This window comes from Pholcus phalangioides, unplaced genomic scaffold, assembly GCF_987345545.1.
Source record: "Pholcus phalangioides strain wild (caught in Gottingen) unplaced genomic scaffold, Ppha-v1.0 ptg000010l_1, whole genome shotgun sequence".
Classification (NCBI taxonomy): domain Eukaryota; kingdom Metazoa; phylum Arthropoda; class Arachnida; order Araneae; family Pholcidae; genus Pholcus; species Pholcus phalangioides.
In genome coordinates, this window is record NW_028301603.1 from 28,900,013 (window position 1) to 28,918,123 (window position 18,111).

Here is an 18,111-nt window from a genome sequence, read left to right on the forward strand (position 1 = left end):
GAACATGGAGACATTTCCTTCTAAAAAATTCAAAAACCGTGGCAAAAAAAAATATTGAAATATATAATACTGAAATTAATTCTTGGACAAATATTTTAATTTAATTTAAACAGATTTTTAATAATTTAATTTCGTATCATTTTTTTTAATTATGTACTTTTTCATTGCGGTGATGTCATGGCCGTTCATGTTTACCATGTGAATCTTCGCTTGAATGGTGCCATGTTTCGCATTTCTCTTATCATTTGTCCTAAAGTCCTCAGTTGGTACAGAGGACAATAATTAGTCAATTCATTGGTCATGCCATGTATTTAATATGGTTATTACGTGTTTAAAATACCATTAATATGGATAATTATGAGAAAATCAGGATCATCGGTCGAGGAGCTTATGGGTGCGGTGTTAGAATGTTTATATTTATTGTTCTTAATTTGTTGAGTCCGTGTTGACAGTCCCGTGGGCTCCCGGGCAAAGTAATATTCTGAGGGCCTCCAATGAAGTTGGGCCTGACAGGGTACTCCAGTTTTGTTTCTATCCCGCATCTAGTGTATGGTTCTTCAGAGGCGCCGTCAGCCCATGTTGAAGTTTAATTTAATTGGAAATTTGATTGAAAATAAAAGAGGCTGGTGACTTTTGGAACTTGCCGGGGTGGGGCTGGGGCCGTTAAGGGGCAGACCATATAGATCAAGGGCCTTGTCTGGACTGACAGAGGGTAAGAAAAGAGTGGGGAGGGGACTGGTTGTACAGAAACAGAGTACTCGAGGGATGGGCTGGTGCGGTGTGCCCTCTCCCATCCCTTTACAGCATGATCTAATCCAACAGGGTAAAGGGCTTGTATGGTCTTCAGAGGGTTCTCCAGTCTTGGGGACCCAAGACAAATCTCATCTTTTTTTTTCTTTTTGCTCTTCCCATGTTATAGATTGGAAAGCATGGATTTTGCCATCCTTTTCTAGTGTTCAATGAGCCATAACCACCTTCAAGCTATTTCAGCGCCCTCCCTTCCAGTAACTAATGAATATACAATGAAACGCAGCCCTGCTCTTTCTAAATGTGCACTTGAGTCCAGTATATGAAAATTACTGGTATACAAGATAACTAGTAATTTTAGTCACCTCTGCAATGCTTTCTTTTTGTTGTCAGCTTTAAAATGCATTGGAGGAATAAAAAAAAGGGTGAATTTAGTGTCTTTCTGGTTCAGCGCCCGAGCTACCAGACTTACCTTCTCCCCCCTAGTTACAGCCCTGGCTGAGTTACAATTTTTTCCATGTCCCTCTGCCACACATGGGTTTTTTTTTTTTAGACTGATGACACCCCAGTCTCCATTACCTTGAAATACTTTTTGTTATCATTATAAATTGGTAATACAGTGAAACCTTGATACAACGATACTCTGCAGACCAAGAAAAAATATTGTTCCTGAGGGAATATTTTTATATTGAGAGGCAACTTTTTAACATTGGAGTAAAGACATTTCCAAACAAGACTTGAAACAATATCGTTGTAGAGGGATTTATCGTTTTATCAAGTGTTGTTGTTCACTATAAAGTCCATGAAAAAAAATCAATCCTAGGCAGCCTTGAGTTTTCTTGTTATTAAAGTTTTTCTTTTTTTTCTTCCCTTTAGCACTGTATACTTGTGTAACCGAAAATCAGATGGACAGCGTTTAATAATCAAAGAAATTCCTGTCGATCAAATGACCAAGGATGAGAGGACAACATCATTGAATGAGGCGAAGGTCTTATCCATGTTGGATCATCCTAACATTGTGGCTTACCATGAAAATTTCTTATCGGAGAGTACTATAGCCATAGTGATGGAATATGCTGAAGGTTTGATCTGTTTATATTTGTGATATAAATTTTTTAAAATCAATTTTAAAGAGAGAAGAATAAAGGCTATGTAACGTAGGTCTGTGCCGACATCTTATCACCCTATATAAATATCTCCCATCTGTGGTTAAAGGGGAAAATGTCTAATATTGTAATCAAATATATAGTTTGTAGCATTGATTTTCTCATTCCTAATTTTTAAGGTGGGACTTTATACAAATATCTTGAAGAGCAAAATGGAAGCCTTCTTAGTGAAGATGTAAGTATTGTGAATAGTTTTGGATCCACTTTTTTGCTTTCAAAAATTTGACACTTGATACACAATATAAACCTAGATAAGTTCTCACTAGAGTACGAATTACATGCACTAAAAAAATGTCAAAATATGTATTTAAAAATGTTAAAATATGCATTTAAAAATGTCATAATATGCACTTGAAAATTCCAAAATCTGCACGTAAAAATGCCAGAATATTCATAAAGAACTCAAAATATATGTATAAAAAACAAAATATGCACTAAAACATCCTGAAAAAGTAAAAAAATTTCAAAGTATTTATCAGAAATGAAAAAGTATGCATAATAAAAATCAACATGCACAAAAGTATATATGTTTTTAAAATGCATATTTTCTATTTCGTAGAAATTGAACACTTTTGACACATCTTTAGAAATAGCCTTACAATAAAACTGATATTGGGATAATGAGTAAGTCCAATTTGTTATGAATAAGATGACATTAAATGTGCTCACTCTATACCGAGATCTTACTGCAGATTATAAGAAATGAAATTAACCCAATCAACTCGTGTGACGTGACGTTCATGGCATTTCGTGTTAGCTATCTTGGAAGTTAAATGAAGATATTCAACTTCAGAACGTTCACGTCAACGGAATTAAAGGCCCAGTTATGAAAGGGACATGAACGTCACATCATATGAGTTGATTGGATAAAATCTGAGTGCATTGTTTACACATAGGGTATTTAAATCAAAGTTGATTGTGTTAAACATTTACTACCTCAAATTTTATTTCAGAGAGAATGTTGATACGTTGAGAAACATGTATAATTTGTTATTTTACCTAATATTCATGTGCATTTGTCTTTTTAATGATTAATAGGAAGTTATGCATATCTTCACCCAGCTGGTCCTAGCACTGCAGTTTGTTCATTCCCGTTCAATACTCCATAGAGATCTGAAGTCGCAAAATATTCTGCTGAACAAAGACAAGACGATAGTCAAGATAGGAGACTTCGGCATTTCTAAGATATTGAGCAGCAAAAGCAAAGCTGTTACCGTATGTTTTCATGTGTTCAGTATCTATAAATTTGTAATGGTTTTTTTCTTAATGATGCAGTTAATAATTAGTTACTTAAACATTTCAAAGTCAGCTGCAAAAAAATGTGGTAAGAGCATGTTTGTAAGGAATTTTTATAAACTTCAAAGCCAAGACTTTCACCGGACCCCTACCCGTGAATTTCTGAGTTCAGGGCATATAGACTAGACCAGTGTTCTTAAATTGCTGGTCTGTGGACTTGTGCTGATCTGTGCGAATTTCTTGCTGGTCTGCAAAACACTTGCCCTACTCATAAAGACACTAAATAATTTAAGATTTAATAAACAAGCTATTTTTTTACATTGGTTTCTGTCTTAGCTGTTAGCATTTTTTCAAATTATTTCTCCCATTTATCATATTTTCCTGGTGTAAGAGTTAGTTTCCCTACTTACTGTATTTATTTTTTGCCGGTCCACCGATTATTACTCCAATTTATTAATTTTTTTCTTGGTCCACAGATAATTTTCTCTTATATTTACTGTGCTTATTTTTTGCTGGCTTATTTATACTACTTTTTCTAATTTTTTGAGTGGGAGCCTTGAACTTGGCTAAAGCTTAAAGTTTTCTCAAATCTCTCAAGCCCTTCTATAGCCATGTTAAATGTGTTGGAATTGTATCAAATATGAAAATTAATTTGTTATATTCAGAGGTTTGTTACAAGCTTGTTCTAATGGGGTATAATCATCTGCATTTTTTAAAATTTCTATACAGTCAAATTTTTAAGTCAATGGTGCAATGCCTGACAAAAAACTTATCGTTAGTTCGACTTATTGGAAAATCCAGTTTTACAGAAAGAGAAAAATGATTTATTAAAATAACTGCTATTTATGAATATCTTATTAGTGAAACATGTCAGACTACTGGAGATGAAGGAATTCAAGAAAAATATTCTAATTTAATCACATTTAATTATTGAGAATATTTAGAAATGAAATAGATATACATAGTGTCAGTATATTATGGAAAAAATGCATACATGATACTCGTATAAATGAAACAAATTATAAATAAATCTTATAAAAGATTACGCTAAACTGCACTGCTAAATGCTAAATTCTACTGCTAAATATTTTTTTCTAATTTCTCTCATTATCAAAAACTTCGACTTAAGGGAAAATTTTTACACTGAAATCAGAAAAAATTCTGGGGCAGAGTGAAAACCTCAACTGATATTTGAGTTATCTGAGTTCAACTTATCATGAATTGACTATTTCGCGTGAAGTTTGCTCAAGTTTGAATGAACTGAGAAAATTGACCAGAAGATGATTCCATATCAGATATATTCATTCGGAAAACATATTTTCAGGTTATTGGAACTCCTCATTACATTTCACCTGAGCTTTGTGAAGGTAAACCGTATCCTTTTGATAAAAAATTTTAATCATTAAATATACTTATGTTACTCACACAAAGATAGATAATAATTATAGCGATACCTCGACTTATATCAGTGATTTGTTCCAATATCAATGTGAGGGAGGGTCAAAAAAGACATAAATCGAGGTAAGTTTTCTACTGATTATATTGTGGAGTAAATTTTCCTAAATATGAGTTTTTCCTGATAAAAGCTGCTATATAACACAAATACCTAGCTTGTATTAAACCTTTTTCAGAAAATTTTTGTTGTTGAAACTTCAAAGGACAAAAAAATTATTGTCTATTTTCTCTTAAAGTGTGTCCCAAAATGATAAAGCCACCTAGCTTTATCACTCCGCCATGCAGATTGTGCTGCTTTTGCGCAATGAGTCTTTGCAGCTAGACTAGAGAAGAAATAAGACCTTTTTTACTGTATCTGCAATTGCATAGTTTTCTGTCTCTAATTTAATTTTGTGTTTTTTTTATAATGGTTAGAGGGAAATCTTTAACAGCTCAAGAACAAAACAAAATTGATGAATCACGTTGGAATAAGCTGTCACTTCGAGTGATTGCGAAGTCAATTTTCCAATCCCGAGCAGTAGTTTCTAATTATTTGAAATTAAAGAGACTGTGTGACACCAGAAAGACTAAAAGTCGTCTTCCTGCGTTGACAGAACACCAGAAAAGTGTGATTCTACGCAAAGTAAGTAACTCTTACATAAGTTTAAGGAAAATAGCATCTTTCCCTGATGTGAGTATATCTAAATCTACAGTTCATCTCATTCTTCAGCGTTGTAAATACGTCTGGCCATCACAAAATGCTTACTTGTCTGAAACTTAGCATCATAAACAGGAAAGACTTTGTTGGGTGAAATATGTCATGGAGTTCCTAGTGGCATAATGTCATTTAGAGTGATGAGGAAAACTTTAATTTGGACGGTTCAGATGGCTAGAAATATTATTGACATAATATCAGAAAGGAAGAACTAAGTTATCTTAAGTGTCAACAAAGAGGTGGTGGTGAAACCATCTGAGTTGCATTCAATACTAGTGGAAAAGTGCAGTTGGCTGTTATATCTGAGCACCTGACTGCTCAGACATATCAGGAACTGTTGAATCAGTATCTGATCTGATTTTTTGAATCTCAAAATGGCTCTACATCTCAATTTCAATAGCACGATGCACTCCTTCACAATGCAATTTCGACCTGAGAATATGATTCCAGTCATAGACTGGCCTGCATGTTCTCCAAACCTTAGTCCAATGGAAAACATGTGGGCTACAGTGGCATGTAAAGTGTATGAGCATGGCAAGCAATACAACAGTGTTTCAGAACTTGAGCGGGTGATCTTCGAAGTGTGGCAAGGTATTCCTTTGGGGCATTGCCAAAAACTTGTTGAATCGATTTTGTCAATCGATTGAATCGATGCCTAGACGAGTGTTTGACATTATAAAGAAAAATGGAAAAATTATTGAACATTAAAAATATAATTGAACACAAGTTTTTTTTGAGTGGCTTTATCATTTTGGGACAGGTTTTGATTCCACTGTTCGATCAATTTTTTTTTTTTCTGTCGTAAGAAATCCAGATATATGTTAAATTATTATCATTGTTTTAATCCTGTGCAGTCGGAAATTTCTAGTTAAAAAATAATTTTCACTTCGAAAATATAAATTGTTATTTATAGAATATTGTATGCGGCTTTTTATCATTTTGGGGACACACCTTATATACTACACTCATATTTGTATTCAAACTTTTTTGATTGAAATATCGTTAACATTCTGCAGATATAATCAGAAAAGTGATATTTGGGCGTTGGGTTGTGTTTTGTATGAACTTTTGACTTTAAGAAGACCATTCGATGCAGATGTAAGTTGATCAAATCTCATTCATTATCTTTGATAGCTGAGTAATCTTTCTTAAATCATGTATAAAGTCTGTTACATATTTCGGATGAGAGTTAAATGAGAGTGCATTTATTGTATCAGAAAGCTTTAAAATGTAACTATATAGTCTTTAATTTGTCTATTCATTGTTATGAAACATTAATTGAGATATAGACATGGTTCAGCATTTCAAAGAGAGACTTTCTCTGGATATTAGTGCCAAGAGATTTTGGAAAGAAAAGTTGTTTGTCTTAACTGGGAATCAACAAACCCAGTCCGGGCTATCCAATACACTAGAGCAGGGCTGGAACCAGAGGGGGACAAAGGAAGCAGTTGCCCTAGACAGCAAATTTAAGTCCAGAACAAAAACCAATATAAAATCTAATTTTACTTTGGGGGGGGGGGGTGAACCAGGTTTGCCTCTTCCCTTTCTTCTCGAAATTCCTAGTAATGGCGATTCACCAAAAACACAACTCCTCTGTTTTTATATCCGTTTCTGGTGTATTGGATAAGCACTTAAACTGCAAGAAGACCCGTTGTCGATTGCCAGTAGAGACAAACAGCTCTTTCCAAAATTCATCTTAGCACTAATATCATGATGGTCTTCCTCTTTGATATGTTGTAAACTAGAAAAATAACATCTTTCTTTATTTAACATTGTTGGTCAAATCAGTATGAAGAGTGATTTCTGACACAATTTCAAAATAGAACGTATTGCTATTTCTTTTGTTTGATAAAGATCATGTTCTCAAAGCCCAAAATAAAGTGATCGCTGCCTATGATGAGTAATGAGTCTCCAATAATATGACTTTTGGCCCTAAATAATAAACGTCTTATATTAGCTACTTCTCTTATTGTAGAACAGTCAGGAATAAATTAATGCTTTGACCAATTCAACAACTTTTGCGGGATCTTGTAAATGAAATTTCTTTTATGAGTGCAAACACGTGTGTCATCTTTGTAAACATGACTTTGTAAACAAAAATAGCTCCCACGAAGCTTTCTACACCCATAAGACTTGCAGCCATGGCTCTGATTTTTTTTTCATGTCAACAGACTAGTAATTTCATGTCTTTTTTTTTGTTTCAGAATCTTCCTGCTCTTGTGATGAAAATCATGCAGGCAAATTTTGACCCATTGCCAGATATATATGATAAAAACGTAAAGCACCTGGTCATTAGCATGTTGCATCTTGATCCAGATAAACGACCCTCTGCACCTCAAATAATGGCTTTACCATTCATGGTTGGAAAGTTCTACAAACTATATATGAATTTCGGATGTTTACCACATGGTTCCAGGTAAGAATATGTGAGATTAAATGAATGCTGTAATTAAAAATTAATTGCCAGAGAATATGGCTATAGAATAATACAGAAGTACCTCTCAATTTGGCACTCCTATTCTTCGGGATCACTCACACATAAAATAGCCAAGTAGAGCTGTATGAAAAATATTGTCCCAAAATTTGATGGTTTTAGATGATTTCTCCCCATCCCCCTCCTTAAAAAATTATTTGCAAATTGCAAGGCATCATGGTACTGCACTGTACAATAGATCTCTAGTCTTAGTGATAGTTTGTATGAATTGCGACTCACAACAAACCTAAATCTAATTGTCTGAAAACTCTTGAAGATTGCTCTGTCTGCATGAAAAAATATTTCCTAATTTTTTTCGTACCTGCATTTATTTGGCACTAAAACAATTCCGAGGGAGCACGGCTTCAAATAAGAACATCATTGTTTTTTGTTCCTTGCGAAATCCTATTCATATTCTATTTTTTTTTTTTTTTTTTTTTTGCTTCCAGGTCTCGTTCCTCAGCTGAAAATTCAAATGAACAAAATATAGAGAAATCCACTTCATTGGGTAATCTAATATCTCTAAACATATCACATGCATCTGAAATATTATGCTCCAATAATCTGCATGCATCAGGTGCTATTCGCTCATTCTTAATTTCTTTTCAGCTACACCAAATGTTTCGGATGAAAACTCATGCAGTGTGTGGTTAGTGAAAAGCAACACTGAAAATCTCATTCAACTTCCTCTACCTTCGGTGAATTCAGTTATAAAGAACATTTCAATTTCTAAAGATCGGAGTGTTGGTGTCACTGATAATCGAAATATTGTGATATGGAAAGTATGTTAGCATTATAAATCTAATATGCTTGTAATCATGGAATAAAACACATGAGAAACTTAACAATTTATTAATATATACATTGAGGATAGGAGATCGCAAAAGCTTTTCAAATGATTGCCGTAGCGAAGCAATTTCATTTTTCAAGTCATCAAGCTCTGAAGTATTAGATGATACATGAGAAACTCCTCACAGATTTTGTCAGCTATTTTCACTAACCCAATTAATGGTTCACTGGAAGCTTGTGATATTTACTGGGAGTGCAAAGGTAATCTCTGGATTCAGAGATTTTTCAGAATATAATTTTTCATTTTACCCTCAGCTAACATTTGCATTTCGTGCAAAAAGCTGAGACAAGCATTTGTTGGCTCATTTTACTGCCTAGTTGAATCATCTGGAGTAACATTTGTAATTTGGCATATTCCGATTGTTCAAACTGCTCGAGCATGGTTCATCCTAAAGGTCATCAATAATCCAACGCTTGTAATCACAAGATAAAACACATTAAAAAACTTAACAATTTATTAATATATATTAAGAAAGAACTATAACTAGAAGGAACTCGTGTTTATATATCTGTGGTACAAGTCAAAACTGACCTTCCTACAATCACGCACAAGAAGTGTGGGGGGCGGGGGTGCGCCATCTATACAAACAAGAATGCCCTACAAATCCTGTGCAACAAAATGGCTATGAAGATAGCTATGGGTTTATGGATTTCTCTTAAGAAACCGCTTTGCAAATCAGATTGGATGCTTTCAAGTCCATACCTCTGGTGAATTAGCAATCAATTTAAAAAAATGTCATTATAAGACAAGGAACTGTTATGAATTTTCACATTTATTTTTTCCTTGTAGATATCATTTTTAAATGAGAGTATTTCATTTTCTCCCCAATTTTAATCAAGGTTTTTTGAAAAATTCATATTTGGGGTAGCTTACGCCCCTGTGCATTCAAGTACTTACCTCTGCCCCCCCCCCCTTTTTCGAAATCATCTTAAATTTTTTTTTTCAATTGCTTCCTGAAAATTTAATAACCCTTTGCATGTGGCATATTACTAAACAGTATATTTGCAAATTTTATTTATTTTCTGAGTTTGTAGAATTTCTAATAGGGTATTATATTCTTGAATTTTGAATTTCTAAAATTTAAAGCCCAGATCTCATTATCTGTTGGTTTTTTTTTTTTTTTGGGGGGGGGGGAAGGGGGGGTTACTAGAAATGTTTTGGTTTAACCGAATTTCTCATTTCTTATTTGTATGCAGTAATGCCTGACAAACAGAATTAATCATTAATTTATTGCTAAACGTTTCTGACATCTTGAAAAGCTCCATATAAATTTATGAAGATTCTGCCAATTCATTCAATACTCACGTAGTATTATTACTCATATAAAAATTAATTTGCATCGTGCGGTGCGGTGTATTTTATGCAGAATTAAAATAGGTTTTTTTTGCGACAAATGACAATCAGTGATTTTTAGTTTGGATTTATTCAAAGTGACTGAACTTTCACAGGTCACGTGGAACCACCCATAAAAGAAAGTACCAATGTATTTTCAGTAATGTATAGGATTATAACCACTTCCTGTGGAATATTGATGTGGAATATCTCACTATTTTTAATTAGGAGGGAAGAAATACATCATCGTCTCATATTCCTTTTGTCATCGATGAAAAAAATGCATTTGATATTGCATCTGTCTCTTGTGGTGAGGAGTTCAGTTTGTGTTTATCAGGTTAGTGTTTGTTGCTCTGGAATTCATTGTAACAAAAACCAATTCTAAATTAAATGCACAATGGCAATGATCCATTTGTGACTTCCTTAACTTTGTTTTTTGTTTCGGCCTTGGATAGGAGACTTTTTTTTTATTGCCTGTGGGTGTGGAGGTCAAGTATAGTTCAGAATTTTCCTATCTAGTTTGATGATTGTTTCTGTAGTAAATTACAGTGTTTTTCAAAATGAGTGCTGCTTCATTTACATTTTTTAAAGAATAAACGGCTATGTTTTTAGCATATATATAAAGTTGTGCAAAAAAAGAAAATATGTGATATAATACAGAACAATCAAAACAGACTTTGAAGACCTCCTCACACGGGGGTACTGAGATCAAACTCAAGTAGCCTCAACTTCAGAGTTGAGTTAACTTGAACAAGTCGAGTTGCTCGTTCTCCCTCACATGGTGCTATTAAAATAAATTTCGAAGTCTTTGAAACAGTAAAAACAACACAGGCTTTTTAGTTCATCTCTTTATCTCCCTTTACTTTATGAACAGGGGTAGAAAAAATTACAATTTTTAGTAATTCTAGCAGTGATGAAGATGATATGAAAAAATTTATAAATAATTATCATCCTACACTATAACCTCTGCTATAAAAGGGTAAATAGGAGAAAATTATGGGTACGTCCATACATTGAAAATAATATTCATTACGGCCAAAGGAAATTGGATTCCTTGCATTTTAGGGAATTAGAAAAAACACTTACATGGAATTAATAAATCAGCTGATTGACTCTGAGCCCTGATGAGTGACTGCTAATAATCCTTGAGGCAAGTCTATTAATCCACGTATAGTACCAATCCATTATCGAGGGAGTAGTAAGATGAAGAAGCTTTGTTTTGATAAACTGACTTTCAAAGCTGACTATGTTGCTACTCTACCAAGAGAAAAAATATAACTGTTTATCTTGGAGGGCTGCATGGTTTTCCACCATGTACATACTCCCACACTTGTGTGTGCATGACCTGTATTTACATCACACGTATTCCAGTCAGAGGGAGATGGGGGTGTTGCATCTAGAAATATTTCTATGGAATATACAAGCTAAATTCAATGCCCCCCCCCCCCCCATTAAACAACCTCAACTGACGAAAATATGAAGAAATATTTCTAAGTCGCTTTACTTTTTTTGTGTTTGACTAGCATGTAATGTCGCCAGTGACTCTGTAGCGTAAGATATTTTGTTGCAAATATTCTTGTGTGAGGAGCTCCATAGAAATATACGTGTAGGATCACCTGGATACTGTCCCTTATCAGTCGTAATATTTTGCTATGCCATGTGAGAGTATAAAAAACCATCAAAGATCTTAGTTGAAAGAATTAAAAGCCCGTCAAAAGTGTCTGCATCACAGTTTCATTGCATTAATAAATATTTAGTAATTCTTACATGTCATTAGTAGTTAATTTTATTTTCAATTATGTTTCTGTGAAATCTAATTTTACTGTTTTAATTTCGTATCTCTACCAGAGGCTGGTGTTGTTTCTGCATGGGGTGCTACATCGTCAGGTTGCTTGGGTTACGAAACAACCAGAGATGTGCCTCAGGTAATGCAATCACTTGCTTTTGCATTGTTACAGAAATGCTTCAGATTATGAATGTTTTGCAAGACAATCAAAACTTTTTACCAAATTTTGACCCGATGAGCTAGCAGTGTCTCTTAATATGAGTTGTACATTTACCCCCCCCCCCCCCGGCTGTTTGTAATTTTTCTTCATGCTCCCAGTAATTAAAGAAAATCCGGGCAGTGCCAGGTATTATAGTTAGTTTAAAATAATCTGTGTTTTATTATACTCACGCATGTATAGTAATTGTTCTTTTTTTCTCTCCAATCTTAGCCTAAAATTGTAGAAGCGCTTTTTGGATTTAATGTAGTGTCAATATCCTGTGGTTATAAACATGCCATGGTTGTTACTGAAGATCATAAAGTGTACGCTTGGGGCCATGGAGTCAAAGGTATATCTTGAAAAACTAGGTGTGAAACTTTTGTGTTAGTGAGAAAAATGAAATTCTTATTGGATAGTTGTTACAGAATAAACAAAAAGTCAACCACAAAACTCTGCTAATTTTTTTTTAAATTTCATTTGGGCATTTATTTCCTTGCAAAATACTTTTCGTTACAAAAATTTATATCAGTTGTAGGTCTTGATGTTTAGGATTTTTATTATACATTCAATGTATATATTTTTTTCTTTTATACTACTATTATTTTCAAAAGTTTCGAAACTTGTTTTATTACAAAAGAATGAATACAGATAAAACCTGCTTATTTAGTGTTTCCTTCAAAGTAACTACCCTGTTCAAACCAGCAAAGGAACTTTCTGACCACCTTTTAGAATAAAATTCAAAGAATTCTACAGACTCGCTATAACTTAAAAATTATTTCAATCTTCCAGGATGCTTAGGTTTGGCCAAAACAGTCCAAGAAATCTTAATTCCAAGACCACTCGACTCGCACGCCAAGTTGAAGATAACAAGAGTATTTTGTGGTCCTGATTGTTCGTTCGCCATCACAGAGAGTAAATGTTTACTGGCATGTGGAAGCAACAGGTCTCCAAATTATTTTATATCCTCCATACACGCTATTTCCTTAAAATGACCAACCATGGCATAACCCAGATATTTTTCCTTCCCTGTAGGTGCAATAAAATAGCGATGGACACAGAAGATGGTTTGCAGAGTAGTCAAGTTAACGTGTTTAGTCCTGTTCGTTCGGAGCCATTGTCCTCTTTGAGGATCGATTTCGTGTCTGTGAGCTTGAATCACACTGCTATAATCACAGGTTAGTTTTTTTCGAAATTTTCCTCGTATAAAATTTTCCTATGATTTAATTTTAGCAAAAAATATTGTTTTTCCTTTGTAAAATTAATCCTGTCTGTTTGGTTATATAGTCTCTCGTGTATATACATATATCTGAGGTTATGAACAAAAAAAACGTTATGGTTGCTTTGCTACAATCTTAGATTAATGAGTTCAAGATCTAATTTTTTTTCTCAATATTCTTATCCATGCTTTTTCATTGATAGTAATCTTGCATCTTCCAGATAAAGGCCAGTTATATACCGTGGGATCTAACAAGAATGGACAACTCGGTTGGGGTGAAACAGGTCTGACTCATAATATGCCGGGTCTTGTTGGAGCTCTGAGTGTTTATCGTGTGACCCAAGTGTCTTGTGGAGATTTCTACACTCTTGCCGTCACTTCAGGTAGATCAAACCATCCTATTTCTGTACATTTCACATAAACTGATGTTTCAAATGTAAATTTCTTGACACTTCATGAGATTCTATAAACATTTCTGATGATTTTTTAATCTGGTTTTTTTTTAATATGTATAATGTATTTTTTATTGTAAAATTTTTCTCAAAGGCATAAACTGTTCATTTTATGGTATTTAATGAGATGATAACAGTGGAACCTCTTGATAAGGGATACCTATGGGATCAAAAGTTTGTCTGTCTGTTAGTACAGTAAAACCTCTCTTTTGCAGACACCGACAGGACAAAAAAAAATTTCCATAAAAGGGGGACTATTAATCAGGGAGTTTGAATTGCATACTTTCATTATACAAGAGAAAATTATTATTTGGCTGTAAAAGAGGAATGACCACATCTGAGGCATGTCCGTTGAGAAGGGCATAGCAAAAAGGACTGTGCATAGCAAAATATATTCAGTTCCAAGATACATTCCTGCCAAAAAGAATGAGCAGCAAAAATTAATGGACACTTCCTTTCCTATTTATGCTGTTAATAAAAAGTTTAATTGCTTTTTATTTTAATAAATATGCAATCCCTTGCGACATTAATGAAATATCTGATTTCTACATGTTATTTCAATACTTTTTCTAATTCGAAATATGCCTCTAGGATCAGTGGTTTGCCAGTAAAATGTGGCAAGAGGAATTTATTAATTACCTTGTATATGTATTGACATCATCGTCATTGTGCTCTCCCCCCCCCCCCCCCAGACCTGAGTGAAAATCTATCTCAGCTTATGCATTTGTCTTGTTAAAGTCCTTAGATGGAGTTTTCAAGATTCCCTAGCCTTCACAAGGTGGTGCTTAGAGAGCCACTGGATTAAGCCATTGTGAAAGCAGCGCTATATGTACACAGATCATAGCAGCTATATACAACAGCCTGATAGGAACATTGCGAACCGAGTATGGAAATCAAGGAAATAGATATTTTTTCTGGATATTGTGCTGATGTGAACTCAGAAAAAAAAGTCATCTGGTCTCTGCCAAGAATCCAACCCATGCCCTCTTGGGTCAAAGTAAAAGCTACCATATATACTACTAGAAACACAACCCTACCTTCTTTATTTCATGCACTGTGGCATGAAGTACTGAAGTAGAGGCATTAGTGCCCCCCACCCCCTTAATCTCAGCAAATGATCCCCACAGTGTGACAATAGAGGGAGATAGACTGTTTTTTTTTCAGTCCAATGCATCAAGGAAGTAGAAATTTTTTGGATATTATGCCGATATATATACTTATCTTTCCGAGTTCACCACTCGGAAAGATAAGTCTTACTCTCTCAGCTGTCCTAAAGAGAGCTGAAGTGAAGGGAGGCCACTAATGCCTCAGCACCTCATGCGACAGTGCACGGAATAAGGATCATGTCTCCAGTCATGTATATAGTAGCACATTTGCCAGGTTTACAAAAGTACCTGGATTTGATTTCTGTTGGAGACCAGACGATTTTTCTTTTTGTGTTCACCTCAGCGTAATATCCAGAAAATGCCTATTTCTTTGAACAAAGCTGTCTCACTTGTCTGTGGGGGGAGGAAGGGTTACATCTTTTGATATGATACTAATATAGGACGTATTAGTTTGTTCTTTACTTTGCAAAAGTTGTAATAATACCCATGATTTTTCAAAGGGATGGCTGTATAATTGTTATTCAAAAGTTATTTTCTGCAATTAAAATATTCAACATACTCGTTTTTTCCCCATTTTCTTGGGGAAAAAAAGATAATATGCAATAGTATATCATCTGCATTATAATAAATATTGATCTTTTTAAAGAAATTATTAGGATGTGTTTTTTTTACGAAATAATACATATGTTTTGGATAATGTCTCTCACAAATCCTTGAAATGAGCAGAGGGTGAAACAAAATGCAGGATGTCACAGATTTATTTCACAGAATAACTATTTGTACGCATTTACAAACAGATATCTTGATGAAACGCAACTTACAAATACAAGTTACAGAGTCTCGTCTTTCCAATAGAATTTCAAGAACTGGACATAGTTTCATTTTAGTGGTGCCACTTTATATAGGCAAAATAAACCTTTTAAAAAAATCTTGACGATTCGTGTGACATCTTTACACTTCTTTTTTGCCATCATGACATTTATAACCTATAGCCGTCATCAAATGTACCAACTTGGCGATATTTACAGAGAGTTGCATTAATGGTAATGTACAGGTGAAATATTACATAATACATTTTAAATATTAATTTACATAATTTTTGTAACAATATGTACAATAATGATGTATGTACTCTACCGGTTTCATTACAGAAGGACACTTGTATGCATGGGGAACATGCCCAGCAACTCTGCGCGATCCTGATTACCTACCAGTCAGGAATGCGAGTTATTCTTTATCATTCCTGAAAGATCAGAGAGTCAAGTTTGTATCTTGTAGTGGTAACAATTGTGTGTTTGTGACCACATCTAGGGTCTAGTAAGTCACATCTAGTGAAAACGAGCTTATTGTTATGTGCCAAAGATTGAAAAATTTGTGTAATTCTTTACTCCAAGGAACTTTTATAAAGCTTTTACATTTTTTCGGTTTTTGCTTACTCATCTATTTTTCGGACATCATAATGCAGTGCCTGTAGCATTCATAAGCATACTAATAAACAAATGGTGTGTGTCCCTTATAACCAAACACTGAAATAATCCACTTGGTCTGTATGTAAAAACTAGGGCTGGGAATCAATTAAAATTTTTAACTGGTTAGTCAGAAAATTTTAATTGACCGATTTATTGAATTTTAATCAAATATTTTTTATTACCATACAATATTAATAGATGCTATAAAAATATAATTTATTCATTCAAATCACCTATTCGGTAGATGTATATGTAAGTTTTGTAGTTGTAACAGATATAGGAATATTGTTAAGAAATTAAGGCTGCTCGCTTCATATAATTCTATTTACTGAACAAAACCTGTAATTTCTTCTCTTGAATCTTGTCTTTTTTAAAAAATCTTATTTTTTGGTTATTATTCTCACTGATTTTAAAACTACTTCCGATTATACTGTTGCTTTCATTCATTCATTCATGTTGCTTCCTGGAAAGTCCTCTCGAATAGTACTTGTGAGGAGATGAGCTGATGCTTCCAAGAATATGAAACACTGCTGTTCATAGTGGAGCCAATAAATTTTGGTCGTCTTCTAAAACTCCCATTAAACTCAATTTGAAACTGGTCATCAGTTTTCGTTGAATCTATCAAATTAGATAGATTCAACGAAAACTGATGACCAGTTTCAAATTGAGTTTCATGGGAGTTTTAGATGACCACCAAAATTTATTGACTCCACTATGATCAAATTAGTTCAAAATATTGATTCAAATATTTTTAAATATGATCACTTATTCAAAATGTTCTGTATAGAACATGATTTGTAAGACATCTGATTGGTTTTTTCTAAAAAATCAAGTTCACAAACTTTTAAAATCCGATCAAAATTTTTATTAATTGAATTGATCGAGTCTATTAACTCAACTAAAATTTTTAGCTGCGATTAACAATTGATCGATTAACCAACCAGCCATAGTAAAAACCCATTTCCTCATTGATGCTGAATGACACAGGACAGGCAAAAAATTCAGTGGGAGGATGCAAATAAGTTGAAATAACTTGAATACTGATCTATCAGATTGACCTGTATTTTAAACCTGCAGATTACTTTCGTTGGGAATAGTTCAGTTCAATATAAGTTGCTGAATTGCTTATTGAGATAATTAAGAATTCAGGGAGAAAAAAAAGTTAAAATTTTCTCTTGCACTTATAGTGAGAGGCAGGGCCGTCTTAAGAGCATCACGGGCCCCCGGGCCAAGTAGTTTTTCTGAGGCCCTACCAGGTAAATTCTAGAAAATTTCAACCAAATCACATTTTTTGTGAGGCCCTTTTCTCTTGGGCCCCTGGGCCGTGCCCTGGTGGGCCCATGCGTTAAGATGCCACTGGTGAAAAATATATTTCTGATTATTTGCTCAGTTTAAGGATATAAGAAATGAATTAACATCTAGTAGAAAAAAAACCTTTCATGTATAAGAAAAACACTTTGGTGTGCAACACTGCGCTTAATACCTCAATTCTAACTGCTTGGGTTTAGCTGTGTGCATTATTCATACCATTGCTAGAATTATTATTTATTATAAATATTTATTTCCAATAAAGTATGGATTTGTGGATTCGGACACTGTCCTTTTTCAGCCGCGCAAATACTTAAAACTATAATTCTGAAAAATTAATTATAATAAACTATATATATATATATATATATTAAATTTAATTAATTAGTTAATGTAATTGTAGGAAGACAATCAGTCTTTTCATCATTATTTACTGAGTATTCTCTGTTGAGGTGTCATTAATTATATTAAAGTGGCATAATTTTTGGCAATTTTAAGTTTTGGGCAAGTTGCGCCCTTTGTGTTTGTGTTTGTATTTAATTATTGACTGAGGTCTATATAAAGATCAATTCGAGCACCCACAAGTCTAAAACACTTTCGACGCCTCTGTTCTAACCAGTGG

At 33.9% G+C, this 18,111-nt stretch overlaps 1 protein-coding gene across 1 annotated transcript; it reads left to right on the forward strand.

Annotated features, from left to right (window-relative positions):
* The first annotated feature begins 163 nt into the window (after positions 1-163).
* LOC149081232 (serine/threonine-protein kinase Nek8-like) lies at positions 164-16,136 on the forward strand. Its single transcript, XM_089238064.1, has 16 exons — positions 164-394; positions 1,624-1,829; positions 2,033-2,088; positions 2,952-3,128; positions 4,474-4,523; positions 6,315-6,396; positions 7,503-7,714; positions 8,221-8,279; positions 8,381-8,553; positions 10,182-10,290; positions 11,802-11,878; positions 12,170-12,287; positions 12,728-12,881; positions 12,971-13,113; positions 13,376-13,537; positions 15,864-16,136. Exons 1-16 carry the CDS (start codon positions 348-350, stop codon positions 16,028-16,030), a joined length of 1,992 nt encoding a protein of 663 aa, XP_089094190.1. The 5' UTR covers positions 164-347; the 3' UTR covers positions 16,031-16,136.
* The last annotated feature ends 1,975 nt before the right edge of the window (positions 16,137-18,111 follow it).

Coding starts and splice junctions, on each gene's coding strand:
- LOC149081232 (XM_089238064.1), top strand. CDS start 348: ATGGATAATTATGAGAAAATCAGGATCATCGGTCGAGGAGCTTATGG. Junction 395..1,623: donor ATCGGTCGAGGAGCTTATGG/GTGCGGTGTTAG, acceptor TCTTCCCTTTAG/CACTGTATACTTGTGTAACC. Junction 13,538..15,863: donor CACTCTTGCCGTCACTTCAG/GTAGATCAAACC, acceptor GTTTCATTACAG/AAGGACACTTGTATGCATGG.